General features: G+C 43.4%; 1 protein-coding gene across 1 annotated transcript in view; it reads left to right on the top strand.

Annotated features, from left to right (window-relative positions):
* CCDC170 (coiled-coil domain containing 170) overlaps window positions 1-22,632 on the top strand; it is an 83,682-nt gene that overhangs the window by 3,849 nt on the left and 57,201 nt on the right. The window contains exons 2-5 of the mRNA XM_024200413.3: window positions 76-152; window positions 2,911-2,938; window positions 14,397-14,528; window positions 17,446-17,702. Coding sequence (XP_024056181.1) covers window positions 76-152; window positions 2,911-2,938; window positions 14,397-14,528; window positions 17,446-17,702 — 494 coding nt within the window. The remainder of the gene's footprint in view (window positions 1-75; window positions 153-2,910; window positions 2,939-14,396; window positions 14,529-17,445; window positions 17,703-22,632) is intronic.

Raw genomic sequence — 22,632 nt, 5'->3', positions numbered from 1 at the left:
ATACCAATGTTTTCATAATTGTCTTGAGATAACTGCTGTTCTTAACCATGCTAAACAGTTATTTATCACATTTAGGTCCAAGATCAACTCACCATGATGAAGAGACAAGTGGAAGAGAGAGCGAATTTAACTGCTATCTGTAGTGTTGGAAGGTAAGAATAACTTTTTGGTTGCCCTGTGACTTTCTTTGAGCATATTAAACAACTTTGAATTAGGCTTGTTAATAAATAAACAATAGTGGAGAATGTTTCTCATCTAACAACATCTTTTAATGACTACAGCAGATAGGGCAGGACTTACCTTCAGAAGAGAAACACTGAAAATGCCAGAAGTAATTGATTTTATTCACCTGGACTATTGTTTTTAGGTTATGCTTGTTTCAGAAAAGATATAGTATTGTTTGAAAAAGTCCAGAGCAGCACATCAAAAATAATCAGAGGATTGGCAAGAATTACAAGCCAAAAGTTAGGTCTGTTTGGAAAGGAGAAGACTAACTGGGTAGCTGGACTTGATTGTGATGATGAAGGATATAGTGAAAAGTGATCAGACATTGTTTTCAACCTTTTCCATAATGTGAAAATAAAGAGGATAAAACTGAAATGCAATAATTGTAAAACAAATAGGAGAAAATATTAATGCACACAGCATCTGGCATATTGCCAATTCTTGCAATTTTATCACTAGTCTTACGCTATTTGTGTTTTTTTTTTTTTTTTTTCATAGAACCTTAACTTTTGGAGTCAAGTGGTTATATGAAAATCTCAGCTTTATTTTTATAAGATAAGTTTCTAGACTTCATGGTTGCAGAGAAAAGTTTCAAAATGGGAACCCCTCCCCACACCCTAAAGGCTTGGAAATCAGGAGATGAAATAACTCCAAATTTATTGGTTTAAAATCATGAGATTTTTGGAAAAATATTTTATAATTTTTTGAGGCTCATGATTTTTGAATGCCTGGGGTTGACAAGTCAGTAATCAGTCTATGGAATTGACTGTGTAAGAGGAGTTGTAGCTGTGCTAGTCCCAGGATATTAGAAAGACAAGGTGAGTGAGGTAATAATCTTTTATTTGACTAACTTTTGTTGGTGAGAGAGACAAGCTTGAAAGATATTGCCTCACCCACCTTAGAATTCCTTCCTCCTCCACCATCACAAAAGAGGTACATTCAGCAGTGCAGAAATTGTCAAGGTCAGGATTTCTCAAAAGGCAGTATATGTAACCACAGATGACATACCAGCTGCAGTCAGGTGATACATGGATTGGTTTATCAGAGTAGAATCCATTATAACTACACTGATTAATATTATAAGGGTGTTACACTAAGTACTTTTGAGTTTTAGATCTCATATGCTAGATTTTAAAGTTTGAGAACTGTTGGTCTAGGTGTATTATTATTTTGCTTTAATATCAAATATTTCTGGGCCCTTTACTCCAGGTAAAATGATCAAAGTTGTGTGAAAGGGCTCTAAAAGGTGTGGATTCGACTCTGGGAGAATTCTGGCACAGCTAGTGGAATTAGGGAAGACAGCCATAAGCTGTCCTCTGGGGTACCCTTGCAAGCCCCGGTGTGTGTGTGTGTGTGGGGGGGGTGGGGTAGGAGGGGAAGGGAAGCACTGTCACACATAGGCTGTCAGGGACAGGCTGCCATGATTTCAACAGACCCTTTTCCCAAAGCTGTCTAGAATCAGGAGGGTGCAAGAATAGCTTAAAGCCACATTAACCTCCACCCCCCAAGGCTTGCTAGTTCTGTACTTTCTCTCTTACAGTATGTCTACACTGCAAAAAAGATGTGTTCTTTAACTCAGCTAATCCACATTAACTATCTCTGGTTAAAATATCAGTGAAGACATGGCAATTTAGCTTTTAACTTGAGTTAAGAGCTCAAGTTCACCCCCTGGCTGTCTTACAGGCCAACTCGAGTTAAAAGCCAAATTACCACATCTTGTCTGCTATTTTAATTTGTGTTAGTTAATACAGGGTAGATAACCCAAGTTAAGAACACACCATTTTTTTTTGCAGTGTAGACATCCCATCAGAGGTGCAGCGCAGAATCTCACCCCTCCTATTGACCTAACTGTTCAGAATGAGCCCCTTTTTAATGCACACGTGTGTCCATGAATATTAATGTAATTAAAAATATAAACGCTGTCAGCACAACTCTTCTTTATTTTGTTAAATAAGAATCTGATCTGACATAGAAGATGAAGCTTTGGGTTTAGCAATACTAGTCAGCTTTTCCTCTTTCTTTTTATTTGTTCATTTAATTGTGCTAAGACCCAATGGTTCCAATCAGTCTTGAGCCCTAGTGTACTAGGCACTGTACAAATATATAGGCAGACACAGTTCCCCAAGAACTTGCAATCTAAAAAGACTAAAGACTGTTAAATGGTGGTGGAAAGGGATGCAACATACAAATAACAGCTTATCGTTAAGGTTGACCCGTGTCATGTTTATTGCATGGATTTTATTTTTTGTTTTGTTTTTATTTGTGCCTGAGGGTTTAAATGGGAAATTAGGTAAAAAGAAGAGGGGTGAAATTGATGAGGTGAGACGAGGAAGGAAAGAGTAAAGATCGGCGAGGGTAAAGGTAGAGGAGGTGACTGGACAAAAGTTGGTCATGTAACTGGAGCAGAGATCATAGGCCATGTGAAGAAGTCTATCATGATAGTGGGTAGACAAGCGTCTGAAGGCTGCTCTGGCTGCTATCGGAGGGCTTCTGGTGGCTGGGGCCTTTGATGGGCTGCTACAGAAGCTCTCCCTACACCTGCTGTCTCCTGCTATTATGCCCTTATTTTGTTGATGGAACAACAGGAAATAGGTCAGTAGAACAGATCTGTGAGAATTCTCAGATATGCTATATTTTGATATCAAGCATTTTTTTCAATTCTTTTTCTCCCATTTGTCTTTTTAGAAACAAAGGAAGAACAGAGGCACAAAAGGTTAGTGAGTAATTTTTTATTTCTGTTGTACTAGCAATCGAAATGTGCTAGTTGCTTTTCAAATACAGCGGAAGATGCCATCCCTGTTCTGAATAGTATGCAGGGTCGAAACAGACAAAGTGTTGGGGAAAGGGATGCAGTGTACCAACTGGTCAATTAGGATGGTGGTTGACACTTGGCTTATGGAGGGTTTTTATTGTTTTGATGTATATTTCTTTATATATTTGTTTCACTAGTATTAGGGATTTTGGGAGGGCAGTTGTTGGGGTTAAAATGATAGTGAAGAATGGTGGGGAAGGGGTTGTGTGAATTAAAGAAAGAAAGATGGTAAAAACGTAATGGGAAGAGAGTGATGGTGGGCAGCTAAAGTATTGCAGTGATATCAAAGGGCAGGGGAGTGTAACAAGGTGGCATGATTCTTCTGGTGATCCACCTTCTTTAGGAGGTGGTGGAGCTGTGCATAAAACTACTGAAGTTCTGCTGACTCACTGTGGCAGGTGCAGCTTGCTGACTGAACCCTTTATATGAGGAAGATGAGAGTGGCTCTTTGTAACAGGAAACTGGGGCCTAGGTCAGATAGGTCTCTACAGGGAAACTATAGGAACACCCGTAGGCTGAGGTTTGCATTTTTCTTGTTGTATGATTGGCCAGTAAAGCCAAAAAACCCAGGAAAAGGGGTATGTTTAGACTACAAAGAGTGGAGATTCTGTTTCAGGCATGATGTGTGTTGTGTTGTGTGGGGGTGTCCACCTGCTTGCACTTGGGATGAAAGGGGACAGCAATGAAAAGTATTATAGCAAATGAAATAAATATAAATCAAGAGTCCAAGTTACAGAGTTGAGCGAATGGTGATATGTGAAGACTTCACCTGGCAGCTGCTGCTGCCAATGTAAAGGAGTTGTAGGAGAGGTTTCTGGGACCAGTATAATGGGCTTGTTCCCCTGGAACTGGTGGGGAGGTGAGGTTGGAAGGCGCTGACTTTAGCCCTTACCCCTTTGGCTGTAGCTGGTTTTGGGATTTAGAATCGGACCCCGCGCCCACGCCTAGAAGAGCGCCTAACTTAGGCGCCTTTTTAATTTTTACTCACTCGGCGGCGGGTCCTTGACTCACTCCGGGTCTTAGGCGGCATTTCAGTGGCGAAACCCCCGGCCCCACTCCCCCAGCCAGAGAGCCGGGCCCCGCTCCCCCGGCTGGCGCACCGGGAAGAGCGCGGAAAACCTCCCGGCCCCGATCCCGCGGCCGGAGCGCCGGGAGGAGCACATCAAACCTCCGGTCCCGATTCCCCAACTGGAGCGGCGGGCGGAGTGTGGCGAAACCCCCGGTCCCGATTCCCCGGTCGGAGCGGCGGGCGCCGCACGGCGAAACCCATGGCCCCAATCTCCCGACCGGAGCCCCAGGACGAGCGTAGCAACACCCCCGGCTCTGCTGCACCAGGCGAAGCGGTGGGCGGAGCACGGCTAAACCCCCTGCCCTGATTCCCTGGCCGGAGCGGCGGGTGCTGCGTGGCGAAACCCCCAGCTCTGATCCTCCGGGGGAGCGGGGCCAGGGGTTTCGCCGCACTCCTCACGGCGCTCCAGCTGGGGGAGCGGGGCCGGGGGTTTCGTCGCACTCCGCCTGCCGCTCTGTCCCGTGGATCGGGGTTGGAGGTTTCATCGCGCTACTCCCGGGGCTCCGGTCAGGGGATCAGGGCCAGGGGTTTCGCCGTGCTCCGCCCGCCACTCCGGCCGGGGGATCAAGGACGAGGGTTTCGCCACGCTCCTCCCGGCGCTCCGGCCGGGGGATCGGTGCCGGGGGTGTTGCCACGCTCCTCCCAGGGCTCCGGTTGGGGGATCGGGGCCTTGTCCTTCAGTGCCGCCGAAGACCCGGAGCGAGTGAAGGACCAGCTGCCGAAGTGCCACCGAAGACCCGGAGCGCCGCCGGGTGAGTCATCCCTGCCGAGGCCCCGTCAAAACTATTCGAATCGGGCCCCGCACTTCCTAAAGCAGGCCCTGCTGTTCCCCATATGGAAGGGACAGGAGAGATGTCTGTTACGTGTGTTTTATATGGATTGGATTGTTTTCATTTAGCTTTAATTACTTGAATTTTATTAATCTGCATTGGAGACACTTCTTCTGAACTCAGTTATACCATGCAGGTCTTGGATGAGTGACTGTTGATAAAACTCACTTGTAGTTATTATTTAAAAATGTTATTTAATTTATTTCATTTTGTTTGCACCAGCCTGTGTAGAACAGAATGAATGGTAGAGATGAGGCATTATGCAAGTGAGCTTTTCTGTTGTTGTTTGAGGGAGTGCCAAATCTGCTTAATATACTTTAAAATCTCTCAGTCACTCACGATTAGCTAACTGCTTGGCACTGGTATGGATCACCAGTCAGGTTTGTGCATACTAAGTAGCAAAATGTAGAAATTAATGTGTTTACTTAATATGTACACAAATATACATATTTACCCGCCAAAACCCACATGAATATATATAGAAAATCCACATGGACAATAATATAACAGTTCCAACTTTTCCAATCTCTGGTGCCCCAATGATTATTAGGGGCAGATTGAGAAAAGTATTTAGGTGGCTAAAGATGCAGATAGATACTTAGAGGGATTTTCAAAAGTGCCTGAGTTAGGCGCTAACTTCCATTAACTTTAATTTGAGTTAGGTGCCGAACCTACTGAGGGACTATTGTAAATCCCTCAGGTGTCTGTCTGCATCTTTAGCCACCTAAATATCTTTGTCAATCTGTCCCTAGATGAACAGTGCAGGTTTTAGATCCTCAGGCAGTAAGGCATTTTTGTATTGCTGAGGATCAGGGATCTTCCTCTAGAACAATACTCTCTTATTTTGTGCTGTATTCATCAGTTTGATGAGACTTCTATGTAATGATGTTAGAGAATAAGAAATGGTGGTTACAGTTATTCATTTTATGTTTGTTTAGAGGAGAGAAGAGAAATTCACAGTAATATGAAATTCAGCCCAAAGAGATGGTGATATTACTATTTCATTTGTTGGTATTGTGGCAGTGCCTAGAAGCCCAAGTCGTGGACTGGGGATCTGTTATACTGAGTGTTGTATGCATATAGAACAAAAATAAAAGCCCTGTCCTAAAAATCTGAACACATGATGTTAGACAACCCATGGAGTAAAACAGGAGAGAGGATGTTAGCAGATAAGTGATTGTAATAAGTAGCAGGCATAGTATGGTAGTAAGTACAGGATTCTGGGAAAACCACTGCCCTATGGAGGTGTGATTTCTAATGCACACCAATGTGTTGCTGGGTAGCCCTGCTGGCATGCATTAAAGGTTCCCTCTTGTGCTTTAACTTAGTGCTCTTTGAACCAGTACGTTAAAGGGCTTTAGGGAACATTACAAAGAGATTACTCATTACAGAGCTACTGTAATGAGTAATGTAAAATAATATACATTACTCATTCTAGTATATACAGAGAGCAAGCCCTGAAAACACCCAATTTTTGGACATCACATCAAACGAAAATTGCAAAAAGTAAACCCCCAAAATGAAATTAATAAACTAAAAAAAACCAACACAGAAGCCCTGATTATAAGCTATAATGTCAGTATTTACTCTTTCAACACTAGAGTATGTAGTTTTCGCTTGTGTACCTGCTTTGATCAGCAAACAAAACTAGTTACTAAGTACATTAGCAGGGTGTTTTGCTTCTTTGTATTCACTACAACATCAAAGCGATGACGATTCTTTATGTTGTCATTGGAAAGATACAATGTTGTTATTAGACCTGTGCTTTTTATAGTTTCCCCAAAACTGTGCCAGGCAATTGAGTGACAAGAACAAGTCCTTTGTGTGTTAAAAGACTGACGTGTGTTAAAAGACTGACATTTGACCAACGAACAAATGTGGCATTATTTCATCTAGATAATTTATTTTGTGACTTTTCCCAAGATACTAATCCTCAGCAGGTTGATGTTTTTCTAAACTACAAATTAAAATATGCATAGGAGAAGAACATGTGTGCATCCATGTGGTGATGACAGTCGTGATAAATTCCAGAGCCATGTAATAAATCACATTTATCTTTAACTTTTGGCTGCCTCATGGGTACCTAAATACGTTTGCCTGCATTCTACTCACTACTCTGTCACCCCTAGGGCTGCTAACATTCCTCAACTCTCATCAACTCCAAAGTTTTCTTAAAACAACCTACCACAGAAATGTTTCATCCTTTTCCCCTTAAATATGAAATTAACTGTTACCCCCAAAATAATGACTCTCAGAAGTAGGAGGGATAATATTCAGTCTTGCACCAGTGACAGATTTCACTGATCTCTTGTGACCCATTGAGGAAACCAGAGCTTTATATAACTGAAAAGCTCTGCATTCCCTTTTCCAGGGAGATACATAGCGCTTGTTTCTTGCCTTGGTTTAAATAGTAACCTATTATTTGCAATATTATTACCTATAGAAAACCTTTGTAGTAGTTTTTAGAGATTTTAAAAATATATTAATTATAATTTTCCTCTCCCTCTTGGGCTTGTACATTTGGATTTAAATGATAAGGGAGTCTGACTTTACAAGCAGAGGGATGCAAAAGTCATATAAAAAGAAAATTTAAATATCTTGAAACAATTGCTTAGGATGACCTGCATAAATTTAATATCTTCACCACTTGTGACTGATGTGCATAATCCCAAACTCAGGCTCAGAAAATACACCGCTGCCTGTATTTTCTCTATTATAGCTGAATTGCCAGTGCCAGCTGTAAGGTTGCCTATGGGTTTCTATTGTGAACTTCCTTTTTCATTTACTCATCACTCTTTCAAGTTAGGAGAGAGACATCTGGAGACAAAATTCAAGGGTGCAATTTGGCATGCAATGGGTTTGGTGTGGTGCACTGCCTCAGTGGGAGCTCCTAGAGGTATAGACACGAGGACTTGTCTGCAGGTGGAGTTCTTCAGACATAGTTATTCTGGAATAACTATTCTTGAAGAACAATATGCATGGACATTCTGATTGTGGAATAAAAGTGTCCACATGTGGAGTTAATCAGGAATGACTCTGTGGGTAGACAAGCCCTGAGAAACCCTTGAAGAGGAGGGAGTGTGTCCTTTCCAGAGTGAGACCAGCTCTGCAGGCCAGTGTGCAGTGTGGATTGTGTCCTATCTCTGCCCCCTCTGGGATTTCTAGCTCTAACAGCATTGCTGGATGGGAGTATATCTTTCTTTTGTAATAGTGCAAGGACCACAGTTGTGTTTCATTTCTGCATGGGAGTTGGTGGAGGTACAGAGTGTTTTTTTTGTGCCCTCTCCCTATGCCTTTGCATTCCCTGCATGTACTAAACACAGTTCTGCTCTAAGAATGTCAGATTTAATATTGTTTCAATCTACAATAACTGCAAAATATGTCCTATCTAATGGGGCTGTTGCTCGGACCCTGGAGTAGACCTAAATTGGAAGGCATGGCTTTGATTTCTCTCTTTTCTAAATTAAATGGACTGGTTTTACTTAAGCTAATTGGGATTCCTGTGATAAGTGCTGCAAGGTGCTCTTGGACTCAGAGAACGAAAACAAAACTCAGGATTCAGAGCATCCAGATTAGAGCATCCAAAAGCTGAACACTTCTATACATTGTCAAAATGTCAGATATGGTCTGCTGGGGAATGGGAAAAGTCTAAAAGCTAAGAGGAACGGCAAGCAGAGGCCTGGTCTACACTACGAGTTTAGGTCGACTTTAGCCACGTTAAATCGAATTAAGCCTGGACACGTTCACACGACGAAGCCCTTTCTTTCGACTTAAAGGGCCCTTTAAACCGGTTTCTTTACTCCACCTCCGACGAGGGGATTAGCGATAAAATCGGCCTTAGAGGGTCGGAATTGGGTTAGTGTGGATGGAATTCGACGTTATTGGCCTCCGGGAGCTATCCCACAGTGCTTCATTGTGACCGCTCTGGACAGCACTCTCTACTCAGATGCACTGGCCAGGTAGACAGGAAAAGCCCCGCGAACGCTTGAATTTCATTTCCTGTTTGCTCAGCGTGGAGAGCACAGGTGACCCCGCAGAGCTCATCAGCACAGGTAACCGTGATGGAGTCCCAGGATCGCAAAAGAGCTCCAGCATGGACAGAACGGGAGGTTCGGGATCTGCTCGCCATATGGGGAGATGAATCAGTGCTGGCCGAACTCCGAAGCAGTAAACGAAATGGCAAAATATTAGAAAAGGTCTCCAGGGCCATGAAGGACAGAGGCCATAACAGGGACGCACAGCAGTGCCGCGTGAAAATTAAGGAGCTAAGGCAAGCCTACCACAAAGCCAGAGAGGCAAACGGAAGGTCCGGGGCTGAGCCGCAAACATGCCGCTTCTACTCGGAGCTGCATGCCATTCTAGGGGGTGCAGCCACCACTACCCCAACCGTGTGCTATGAGTCCCTCACTGGAGAAACACACAGGGAAGCGGGTTTTGGGGACGAGGAAGATGAGGATGAAGATAATTTAAATAGCTCACAGCAGCAAGGAAGCGGAGAAACTGGTTTCCCCAACAGCCAGGATATGTTTATCACCCTGGACCTGGAACCAGTAACCCCCGAACTCACCCAAGACCCTGTGGGCACACAGGGGACCTCTGGTGAGTGTACCTTTGTAAATATTATACATGGTTTAAAAGCAAGCGTGTTTAATGATTAATGATTAATTTGCCCTGGCAATCGCGGCCAGTACAGCTACTGGAAAAGTCTGTTAACGTGTATGGGGATGGAGCGGAAATCCTCCAGGGACATCTCCAGAAAGCTCTCCTTCATGTACTCCCAAAGCCTTTGCAAAAGGTTTCTGGGGAGGGCTGCCTTATCCCGTCCGCCATGGTAGGACACTTTACCACGCCAGGCCAGTAGCACGTAGTCTGGAATCATTGCATAACAAAGCATGGCAGCGTATGGTCCCGGTGTTTGCTGGCATGCAGACAACATCCATTCCTTATCGCTCTTTGTTATCCTCAGGAGAGTGATATCATTCACGGTTACCTGGTTGAAATGGGGCAATTTTATTAAGGGGACATTCAGAGGTGCCCCTTCCTGCTCTGCTGAACAGAAAGATTCCCCGCTGTTAGCCACGCGGTGGGGGGAGGGGTGAAGTGATCATCCCAGAGAATTGGGTGTGTGGGGGAGGGTTATTAGTTGGGTTTGTGCTGCACGTTAACCCTGAAACCGCAGCCCCTCCTTTTACATTGCAAACCCATTTTAAATGGCCAACCCAACGGGTGCTTGGTATGGTTAATGAGAGCAGTACTCTTTGAAACCATCCCTACATGTTAAGAAGGTTAAAAAAGCCAAAAGACTGTGTCTTACCATGGCTGCCTGCAAGCTGAAATCTGTGGCCTGGCACTGCGTGAGTGATCTCTCACACCAAACCGGCAGGCCCTCAATATAAGAGGAAAAATGCGACCTTGTAACGAAAGCACATCTGCTGTGTAATGTGAACAGCAAAATGTAACGTGAAAGAGTGTACCCATTGTTCTCTAAAATGTATCTTTTTTAACCACCTCTCCCTTCTCATCCACCAGCTGCAAATCGTTCTCCTTCACAGAGGCTAGTGAATATTCGAAAACGGAAGCGAAGGACGCGTGATGAAATGTTTACAGAACTACAGACTGCCTCCCACGCTGACAGAGCACAGCAGAATGCGTGGAGGCAGTCAATGACTGATTATCGAAAAGCCCAATATGAACGAGAGGAGAGGTGGCGGGCTAAATCACGGGCTGAAGAGGAGAGGTTGCGTGCTGAAGCGCGGGAGGAACAGAGCAAGTTGCGGGCTGAAGATGAGAGGTGGCGTCAGCTTGCACACAGAAGGCAAGAGTCCATGCTCCGGTTGCTGGAGCATCAAACTGATATGCTCCAGCGTATGGTTGAGCTGCAGGAAAGGCAGCAGGAGCACAGACCGCCGCTACAGCTCCTGTGTAACCAACAGCCCTCCTCCCCAAGTCCCATTGCCTCCTCACCCAGACGCCCAAGAACACGGTGGGGGGGCCTCCGGCCACCCAGTCACTCCAGCCCAGATGATTTCCCGAGCAATAAGTGTTAAAGTTTTAAAGTTTTAAACTGCAGTGTGTCCTTTTCCTTCCCTCCTCCCCCACCCATCCCGGGCTACCTTGGCAATTATCCCCCTAGTTGTGTGATGAATTAATAAAGAATGCATGAATGTGAAGTAACAATGACTTTATTGCCTCTGCAAATGGTGCTCGAAGGGGGGAGAGTAGTAGGGGAGGGTGAGGTGGTTGGTTTACAGGGAACTAGAGTTAACCGGGTGGGGGGGTGTAGGGGCGGAGGGTTCATCAAGGAGAAACAAACAGAAGTTTCACTCCGTAGCCTGGCCAGTCACAAAACTCGTTTTCAAAGCTTCTCTGATGCGCACCGCGCCCTGCTGTGCTCCTCTAACCGCCCTGGTGTCTGGCTGCGCGTAATCAGCGGCCAGGCAATTTGCCTCAATCTCCCACCCTGCCATAAATGTCTCCCCCTTACTCTCACAGATATTGTGGAGCGCACAGCAAGCAGCAATAACAATGGGGATATTCTTTTTGCTAAGGTCTGAGTGAGTCAGTAAGCTGCGCCAGCGCGCTTTTAAACGCCCAAATGCACATTCCACCACCATTCGGCACTTGCTCAGCCTGTAGTTGAACAGGTCCTGACTCCTGTCCAGGCTGCCTGTGTACGGCTTCATGAGCCATGGCATTAAGGGGTAGGCTGGGTCCCCAAGGATCACGATAGGCATTTCAACATGCCCAACGGTTATTTTCTGGTCCGGGAAGAAAGTCCCTTCCTCCAGCTTTTGAAACAGAACAGAGTGCCTGAAGACGCGAGCATCATGTACCCTTCCCGGCCAGCCCACGTTGATGTCGGTGAAACGTCCCTTGTGATCCACCAGAGCTTGCAGCAGCATTGAAAAGTACCCCTTGCGGTTTATGTACTCGGTGGCTTGGTGCTCCGGTGCCAAGATAGGGATATGGGTTCCGTCTATCGCCCCACCACAGTTTGGGAATCCCATTGCAGCAAAGCCATCCACTATGGCCTGCACGTTTCCCAGAGTCACTACCCTTGATATCACCAGGTCTCTCATTGCCCTGGCAACTTGGATCACAGCAGCCCCCACAGTAGATTTGCCCACTCCAAATTGATTCCCGACTGACCGGTAGCTGTCTGGCGTTGCAAGCTTCCACAGGGCTATCGCCACTTGCTTCTCAACTGTGAGGGCTGCTCTCATCCTGGTATTCTGGCGCTTCAGGGCAGGGGAAAGCAAGTCACAAAGTTCCATGAAAGTGCCCTTACGCATGCGAAAGTTTCGCAGCCACTGGGAATCGTCCCACACCTGCAGCACGATGCGGTCCCACCAGTCCGTGCTTGTTTCCCGGGCCCAGAATCGGCGTTCCACGGCATGAACCTGCCCCATTAACACCATGATTTCCACATTGCTGGGGCCTGTGCCTTGTGAGAGGTCTAGGTCCATGTCCATTTCCTCATCACTCTCGTCGCCGCGCTGCAATCGCCTCCTCCTCGGCTGGTCCTGGTTTTGCTTTGGCATGTCCTGGCTCTGCATATACTCCAGGACAATGCGCGTGGTGTTCATAGTGCTCATAATTGCCGCGGTGATCTGAGCGGGCTCCATGATCCCAGTGCTAGCTATGGCGTCTGGTCTGAAAAAAAGCGCGAAAGTAGTATCTGACGGACCAGGGGAGGGAGGGAGGAAGGAAGGGAGGGGCGAGTGACGACATGGCGTACAGGTACAGGGGATTAAAATCAAGAAAGGTGGCTTTGCATCAGGGAGAAACACAAACAACTGTCACACAGAATGGCCCCCTCCCCCAAAGATTGAACGCAAAAGCCTGGGTTTAGCAGGAGGGAGGGGGGAAGCAAATGAATACAGAATAAATCTATTTTTTACATCTTAAGACGACGGTGCAGCATGACTGATAGCCCTCGGCATTTTCTGGGTGCTTGGCAGCAAATACTGGGCGCTTGGCAGTTAGCCTTCAGGTCTATTGCACAATCTGATACCCACTGCAGTATGACAACGATGGATACCAGTCGTAATATACTATCTACTGCCCAAAAGGCAAGGGGTTGCTGCTGTGTAGCAATCTAGCCCCACGTCTGCCAGCCCCATGTCTGCCAGCACCCAGATTGCCCTCGGCCTCTTCTGGGTGCTTAGCAGAAAATACTGGGCACTTGGCAGAAAATAGCATACTACGACTCAGCTAACGTGCGATGAGCCAACAGGGCGCATGGCAGAAAATGGCATACTACGACTGATAACCATCATTGTCTGCCCAGGTGCCCATGATCGACAGCCACTGCAGTACGATGATGATGGATACCAATCGTAATATACCATCTTCTACCAAAAGGCAAGGGGGCTGGTGCAATGCAGCCCCACAGCTGCCCGCACCCAGATCGCCGATGAAGGCTACCAGTCATGCTGCACCGTCTACCGCCAAAAGGCAGTTAGTTGCTGTTGCTGTGTAGCAATGCAGTCCCACGTCTGCCGGCACCCAGATGACATATGGTGACGGTGAGCTGAGCTGAGCGGACTCCATGCTTGCCGTGGTATGTTGTCCGCACAGGTAACCCAGGTAAAAAGGCGCGAATCTATTGTCTGCCGTTGCTGTGACGGAGGGGGAGGGGCCTGAGACATGTACCCAGAACCCCCCGCGGCACTGTTTTGCATCATCCGGGCATTGGGATCTCAACCCAGAATTCCAATGGGCGGCGGAGACTGCGGGAACTGTGGGATAGCTACCCATAGTGCAATGCGTCGGAAGTCGACGCTAGCCTCGGTACTGTGGACGCGGTCCGCCGAACTAATGCACTTAGAGCATTTTATGTGGGGACACACACAATCGGCTGTATACAACCGATTTCCACAAAACCGGCTTCTATAAATTCGACCTAATTTCGTAGTGTAGACATACCCTAAGAGGAACAGGGTGGTGTTGGGAGCTGAATAGTTACATGGCTATGTATTGTGTTTTGATGCTTTTTAATCCCTCAGACTACTCCCCCCACCTCCACCCCCACCCGCCCATATTTTATTTTCTGCAAAACTATAAATCAGTGTGCAGTGCAGGAACAGAGTTTAAATACTGAAATAGTAGGGACACACAACCTCCCGCTGGCCAAGGACAGTCTGTAAAGCTTTCTTTGTCTTTAATGTTTAATCATGTAATAACCACATAAGTAACTTTGCTGCTGTACTCTAGAATTTTAACAATTTAACACACTGAGGGCCAAATTCACCACCAGTGTGAATAGAGGGACTCCATTGATTTGAGTACAATTATATCTGTTTACACCATTGGTAGGTATGGCACCCAATGTTAGTGCACAACATTTTCAGTGTGTTTTCTTTGAGGTACTGAATGACAGAACAAATCAGAAGAAAAGTTGTTCAGAAACATGGTGTCTGATGGTTCTCATTTTGCCTTGACTGTGATGTCTTCCCAGGGAGCTTATGATCACATTCTTCTGGATATACCTGTCACTCGAGAACAGACAAATCACTATCGGGCTGTGGCTGAAACTGCCCGTAGTGAACTTGCAGCACTTCTGGTAAAGTATGAATATGCCCAGTCAGAGGTAAGTCTTAAAGAATCATCCTCCCTCCCTTCCCCCCAAAAGAACCCCCTAAAAGTTCTTTTTCTGTTAATGTGAGCTATGCACACATTGCAGAGAAAGTAATCCACTAAATCTCCTTACAGGGAATGTAAAATGTATCTTTGTTTTATTAATTGTGGGATTTTGTTTTTGTTTTCAGATTACATTTATTCAGATTTGCCACAAGTTTTTTTTTCTGCTTATATCAGTTGCCAGTCTTTGTGCCATTATCTTGTTCGTTAATTGAAGTTGGCACCAGGATGATTTTCTTATTGTGTTTGGATGTAAAATACAGTATTTCATAATTCTAACTAAAGTTAATATTTCAACACTGTGGTTATCTGAGTGATTTTAACATATGTTGATTCCAGGGCTCCCATATTTTCCCACTTGTTAACATGCTCATTTTTTATTTCCATTACTGAATGAAGCTTAGTTGATCCAGTCGTGCAATACAGTCATGCAGAAAGGTGGTTTTTCTATGCTGATAGAAATGAATGATAGCGTCCTATACTCATAGCACTCTTCATCCAGGTGGCATCTAAAGCATTTAATAAATGTTACAAGAGCATGTTCTCTTTCTCCCCTTCTCTCTCTCTGTGTAAAATGCTTAGGATCCACCTGTATGGTGCATCAAAATCAAAATTCACTTTGCCCATGAACGAAATACAACTAAATTTGTTGTGAAATCAAGCAACTCTTAAATAGTTCACAGCAATGATAAGCAACAGTTTAGAACAATAAATTATTAATACTATATCCAAGTGAAACAGGGGTGAATGTAGATCAGTAGAATGTAATTATCTGAGCTGGAATTTGGCCAGTTAATCCTCATATTGTAGCAAAAAGTGCCTACCGATCTTTAATTAATGTATGTGGTCAGTAACTTGGCTTTACATTTCATCAGAAAGAATTAAAGAAGATGAGATTCTTGTTGATCCTTTACTTGACTCCAACTCTTGAATGAAGGGAGTAAATACTTTAATAATCTCTTTACTTACTGTCATGGTGACAGACCACTTTATAGAATTTTTTTCACTGCTGTTTTTGGAAAAGGCAGAAAGGGAGTAAAGAAAGCCAGCTTCACTTTCATCCAGAATACTCAAATTCTTGTTAAATTCATGTTGTTGTTTGTAACATCTACATGTCCCAGCTGAATTCAGAGCCCCCTTGTGCTTGGTGCTGTACAGACTCATAATAAGGGACAGTGAATGGCATACAGTCTAAATTGACAAGAGAGAAAAAGGAAGTGTTGTTATCCCATGTCTACATGGGGAATTAAAGCACAGAGAGATTAGGTATCTTGTCTGTGGTCACGCAGGATATCTTTGGCAAAGCCAGGAATTAAACTCTGATCTCCTGAGTTCCAGTCCAGTGCCTTAATCACAAATCCATCCTTCTTGCATTAAAAGAGCACTCACATAGCTTGTTAATCTTAGTTTTAGTTTTCATGTGGTAAGAGCTAACTGCCACATATTGCATATTTTTCATTATAATGGAGCTGGAAGCAACACCTAAGTGTTGCTTAGCACTTTCTATTGTAAATCCCTGTTTTTAGTTGTTTATAACTTTGACCATTTAGGCTGAAATTTTACATGCCAGGTCTGCCTCAGGCTGAATGTTGCTGGGAAATTTTCAGCAAAAATGGATCAACTCTTTCTGAGAACGAGGCTAGGGAATATACATTATTTTGCCAGTGTTTTTTAAAAAAAAGTTCGAACTGTTTGTTGAGAAGCTCTAGCACTTTCATACTTTGGAACAGGGACTTGAAATTAGGCAAGGGGTGCCACAAGGGGATCAGAGAGGTGCCTTTTGCTGTTCCTATGGAAATCTACCTAATCTACTTGACTGAATTATAAGCCTCTGAAAATCACTGTTTGCACATGCTGTGTAGAGGTTTGTTAGCAAAATTCTCCAAACATTCTGTCTTCACTGAACATTCTGCAGCTCTTTAGAGCCACAGCCACAGTGAGCATGCTTCATTCCCATAGAGCAGGGGTAGTCAATTATTTTTTGTCAAGGTCCAAGTTTCTTGGTCAAGGTATAGTCAAGGTCCAGACTCTGGAGGAAATAATTTTTTAAAAAAGTATGATGATAAGTAAATAAAGAGATTTTGGGGTCTGTTCAAAAGCATCTGGCAGTCCGGATTTGGCCTGTGGTCTGCCTATTGATTACCCCTGCCATAGAGCTTAGTGAGTACGCTCCAGCCCAGGACTGAGCAGGACTTTTCTTGCAATTACTCTTTCCATTAGCGAGAGGCCACTGTGGCACCAGACACCAGAACTGAGAACAGGGAGGAAGAGATCTTGTGAAAAAATATGTGATCACAATTAAAGACTGTATCATTAAGGTTTCACAGGAAACCTTAATTCTGGTATTTCCTAACTTTTGTATGTGTGATTTTTACAAACCTTAATGTTGTTTCAACCTAATATAAAACTCCATTTAAAATAATTTAAAAAACGGTGGTTCTTTTTGTTTCTGCTCTGTTTTTTTAAATACCTTTATAGATATTTAAAAATAACATTTTTCTTCTTACTAACTTTGCCCATTTTATTCGGCTAATACATATTTTTGCTATTGTTTCGAATGGCACTGAAAGCAATGTGGCTATTTTTGTTTACTTCATATTGAAGCTGGAGTTTACATACTGCTTTTGGGGAGTATTGAAAAAATGGTAGCTATTGTCACTTTTTTCCCCCCACTGAATCCGTTGGTAATAGAGTAGAAGAATAAGATACTTTGATTCCAAAAGGTATTTCCTGCCAGATTTAAAAAAAATAAACAATTTAATAATAATTAAATTAAATAATAATTTAAGACAGTTCAAATACGTAGTCTATATTGAATTTTTCTTACAATTATTTGTTTTTTCTCTCTTCCTCTCCTCTGTCTATAGCTTCTAGATCTCAGATCCAAAATAGTCTCTAAAGAAGTCTCATTGCAAGAGCTGAAGTCTGAAGTGGAAAGCTACAAGGAAAACAATGCTAGACAATCCTCTCTACTCCTCTCTTTGCAAAATCGAGTTCAGGAGGTGGAGGAGGAATCAGATGTGCTTGCCACTTCCAAAAAACAGACAGACCTAACAGCACATGTTTTGCTCCAGGAGAATTGGGAGTTGAAGGAGAAGATCCATAACCAAGAAGCCAAACTGAAGTAAGAGATTCAATCAAGCTTGGTATAATTTTGGGTTGAGATGTCACTGTACTGTAGTTGCCAACATAGAAAACTACCTTTGTAGTTAAATTTCAGTGCAGAAACAGATTTGTATTGAGCTGTATATTATTGCCCCTTTGGCCTGGGCAGTTAGCCAGTATTCAGGGCCTTGCAGAGTTGTGCCCTTTAGGAAGAGAACTTGATATGAGTCAGGTATATTCTTTGTTGTAATCTTGTTTATTTACAAATAATGTACACAAAGCCCAGTTTCCCTGAACGTAGTAGAAACAAAGAGCAGGCACACTTTCTTAGCTTAGATACCCTTAAGTGTGCCACTCCAGCGAGCTCTGTGCATGACAATGTCTTTTTCTGCTTCCTCTTAGGGTCACATTCACCCCGCCTTCTACAGGCTTTCTCTGCTTCTACCACACACAGGCTGAAAAACCAATCTCTTAGCCCCTGTGTTTTCAATCAGGGAAATCCCTGATAGTCTGGGCCATCCTCCATTGTTTATAGCTGTTTGTATTAAATAAAGAGGCTAAATTATTTATTCCATTGAGTCTGAAAGAATGCTTGATGCACTTATTGACTGTAACTAGGTCTGTGCTTTTTGGAACCAAAGACTTGTCTGATGGCAGTCAGTAGCACCTGTCAGAAAAACAATATGTTTTTACAGAGGTTATAAATAAACTCTGCAGGAGGGAGGTTTACTCCAGTGAAGCGTTTAATCAGTTGCAGCTGCAAATCTATAGGACTTTCCTATAAGTTTCACCAGCAGTCATTGAGTCTGTAATCTCCCCAGTCTGAATTTATAAGGGTTTAGAAGATCCACTAGCTTTACCAGGGGAGTTTGTGAGCATTTCCAGCCTAATAGCTTGGATTTTCCCTGAAAGAAAAAGCAGGGAAGTGAAAATACAAAAATTTGTGCTTAAGATTGAGATTACACATTGAAATGCTCAATAGTCATGAAACCAGAAAAGTAAAGTTTTTATAATATGGAAAATTCAGTTATGCTATACATGCATTGTAATTTCAATTTGTGTATTTGTTTTTAAATACATACATGAATATATGACTTTTTATGTAAGTATACACTAGAAAATAGGCAGTTTGTACAACGTGGCTCAACTTACTGTGAAAATTTTTCATTTCTGTGTATTTGAGCTTTCATATTTGTAACTAATAATGTTACATTAATATAACCTTTTGTATTTTTCTCTATTACATACACCATTCTGGATAATGCAGTATCAAGGTGCTCAGATATTGTGGTATGTTTGTAGTTATAGTTATGCCAAGAGAGAGGAAGAGAACCATTGCTGGTGATAGCTATTAGGGTAGGAAGAAAGCTTACATACAGTATCTTCAAGCATGTGCAGTTCTGATATGCCTTTTGTTAGATTTTCCAATCCATTGATTTTTTCCCCTCCCACTATTCATTGGGCAATGGTTTTTTGTCATATACAACTTTACATTGTAAAAGATGCAATGTCCTGTGCTGACTTTATCAATTTAACAGTGTTGGAGAATAACAGTTCTTTTTTGACACCCCAATAGAGATTTTAAAAGGTTTTTTACCTTTATTGTGGTGCCATGGGGTTTGAAGGGGAACGATTTGTAGCAGCTGCCGGTACCTTTGCGGGCGTTGCCATCCCGGACGAGCCCCCAAATTGTTGGAGAATAACAGAGTTTTTATTTTTTGTTTGGGTACAGCAAATTAGATATATATATTTTTTTTATTAATTGCATAGAGGGAGAGAGCTAAACAGGTTTTTTAACAGGTAAACAATTACAGCAAGCATTTATATTTTTTGTTACAGACAATAATGAGCAACAGCTGCATTTTGTTTATATATAGGTTATTTTGATATTTTGTTTTGCTTACTAATGTAGACTTTTAGTCTACATTCCATATTATTTACACATTATTTACACAAGGTTGCAACAACTTTTTACACAGTTTTTTAAAATTTGCTTTACATATTTTTTGCTTTTACAATTTTTGCGTTATTAGGGTTACAGCTAGCCTAATTTTTGCTAACAAACTGTTATGCATTGCATTTTTTTTTGTTAGTTTTTTTTGCTTTTACAACAGTCTTCAGGACTGTGTGCATGCCAAACAAAAGTGTATACACTGTTAGATCAGAATACACATACAGGTTAGTTTTGCTAGGTCGGTCTTGTGGCTTCAGACACATCAGAGGTGCAAGTATTTCTGCAGAAATTCACTTGATCAAATGTACTCTGGCTTTAAAAAAAAATAGGTTAATGCTATGTGCTGTTGCTGTAACTTAAAGAAATTTATTTTCATTAACTTTCAAGATAATTCCTGGTTGGCGTATCTTCAAATGAGACAATAGTCATAGAGAACATATTGTACACACATGCTGTACATGGGGGTAACTTGCTGTTATATTGGGGAAAAAATTGATGAATAAGACAGGATAAATTTGGTGGTATGTCATGTAACCAGTCATTTTGGACATGTGTTTTTAGAGAAGTCTTTGAAATAGTTAACATTGAAGATGTGATGGCATTCCTTCCCATGAGGTTCCTTTGGCTATTTCACCCCCGACCAATGAGCCAAAGACACAGTAACACATGGGTACACCATCTGGTTTTCAGCAGTGCCTACACTCAATTCCCCTTTCCTAGGATTCTTCTCACAAGGATCTATAATATCAATAGGTCCTCATGCGCCTTTCTCTCAGTGTGATGGAAGAGGCCCCTCCTCGGTCCAGGGGAGAAGGCTTTTAGAGCAGCTGTTTTTTTATCCTGAAGAAAAAGGAAGGCTGGCAACCCATCCTGAACTTGCAGAACCTCACATTCATTCACAAGTTGAAGTTCAGGATGGTACCCTCTGACACTGATAATCCCAACTCTAGAGTCTGGAGACTGGTTCAAATCTCTTGTGCTGCAGGATGAGTACTTCCACATCTCCATCATTTTGCCTACAAGAAGTACCTATGATTTACGGTTGGCAAGGACCACTATCAATATTGAACTCTGCCTTTTGAACTCTCCACAGTATTGAGGAGATCTAGCAAGGTGCTATCAGTAGGGGCAGCTTACCTGAGAAGATTTAACATCAATAAATAATCTTACCTGGATGATTGGTTTATATGGGGGACCGCTCCTCAACAGGTCTCTGAAGCTATCCAAAATGCACTCAACCTCTTTCAGAGGTCAGGCTTGAAAGTCAAGAAATGGAAATAGACAGTAATCCCAGATCAGAGGATTGAATTCATTGGTGTGATCTTAGACGCCTCCACATCCAGGGCCTACATGCCTCAAGATGTATTTGAGAACCTGTCCATTCTAACTCTCAGTTGGAGGGAAATCCATGTACCAATGGAAGGTTGTGCCTTGCCCTTCTAGATCATATGGCTTCTTGCACCTTTTTGATACCGCATGCCAGACTTCACCTCCACTGCTTGCAGGATTAGTAGAAGCTGTTTTACACACCCTCCAAACACTGTCTGGATGCCTCTCATTAACTCACCCATGGTCCTGTCTTCACTGAAATAGTGGGGAAAAAGAGTGCTTGCAGAGAGGTCGCCTTCTGGATGCTCCTGCCATTGAAGACCATAGTCACAGACACATCCTTGCTACAGTGGGGTGCCCACATGGACACATTAAAGACACAGGGTTTATGGTCCCCAAGGGAGAAGAGAACGTACATCAATCTCCTAAAACTCAAAATCATACAGGAGGTCTGTGAGTCCTTTCTCCACCTAACAGAAGGGCAGTCCATATAAATCATGATCAACAACACGACCACCATGTTTTATATCAACAAACAAGGTGGAGACAGGCCTTCCCCGCTCTGCCAGGAAGCCATTACACTTTGGAACTGGTGCATCAAACATACAGTTATTGCTGGTGTGGAGGTACACTTACCTGGACTGCAGAATATGCTTGTGGGCAATCTCAACAGATACTTCCTCCCAGATTGTGAATGGGAGATCAAAGACAAGATTCTGGTGGACATCTTCATGGACTGGGGCAATCCCAAAATGGACCTGTTTGCCACTCAATACAACAAGTGCCTGAGATTCTGCTCAAGGGGTGGAATGAGACTGGAATCCATCACAGATGCCTTTGTGTTACTGTGGACAGGAGACCTGATATATGCTTCCCCCGGCCCCTCTTATTGCCATAGTACTTTGCAAACTGAAACAGGTCTTGGCCAAGTTAATTCTCACAGCTCCAGTGTGGCCCTGACAGTTCTAGTTCATAGACGTACTGAGCCTTTTTTCTGCTCCCAGACCTGCTGTCTCAGAACAAGTGATAGACCCAACACCTGACTCTTGCATCCTTGCAGCTCACAGCAAGGGTGGCTGTTGTCAATAGAGCAGGCCTGCACCTCTCTAGTTAGAGAAGTTCTAATAAGCAGCAGAAAAGAATCAACAAGAAAAACCTACCTGCCAAAATGGATGAAGTTTTTCACTGGTGCCACCAAAAATCAGTGGTACCACATCATTCCTTGATCCCTCAAATCCTCAACTACTTACCCAAACTAAAATGCAAGAACCCGTCCCTCAGTTCAGTCAGGCATCACCTACTGGTCATCTCAGCTCAACTTCCACCAGTGGAGGACCATACCATTTTTTCCTCAATCTGTTAGTAATTAGGCTCCTGAAGGCCCTAATTAAGGTATTCCCACCAATCAAGGAACCTGGATCCTCATGGATCTTAAAAGTGGTACTCTCAGCCTTCAGGGACCTACTCTTCAAACCTATGGCCTCTTCTTCTTTTCTACACCTTTCTATGAAAATTGCATTTTTAATCACTATAACTTCTGCCAGCCCAGTACAGGAGATTCAGGCACTGATGACTGACCCACCCTATATAGTGCTCCACCCAGACAAGGTGGAGCATACACCCTAAATTTCTCCCCAGAATAGTGAGAGACTTCCACTAGAACCAA

Source organism: Terrapene carolina, unplaced genomic scaffold (assembly GCF_002925995.2).
Source record: "Terrapene carolina triunguis isolate 2854851 unplaced genomic scaffold, T_m_triunguis-2.0 Scaffold85, whole genome shotgun sequence".
Taxonomy (NCBI): Eukaryota; Metazoa; Chordata; order Testudines; family Emydidae; genus Terrapene; species Terrapene triunguis.
Note: the sequence above shows the minus strand (reverse complement) of the source record. Positions and strands in the feature narration are given on the sequence as shown.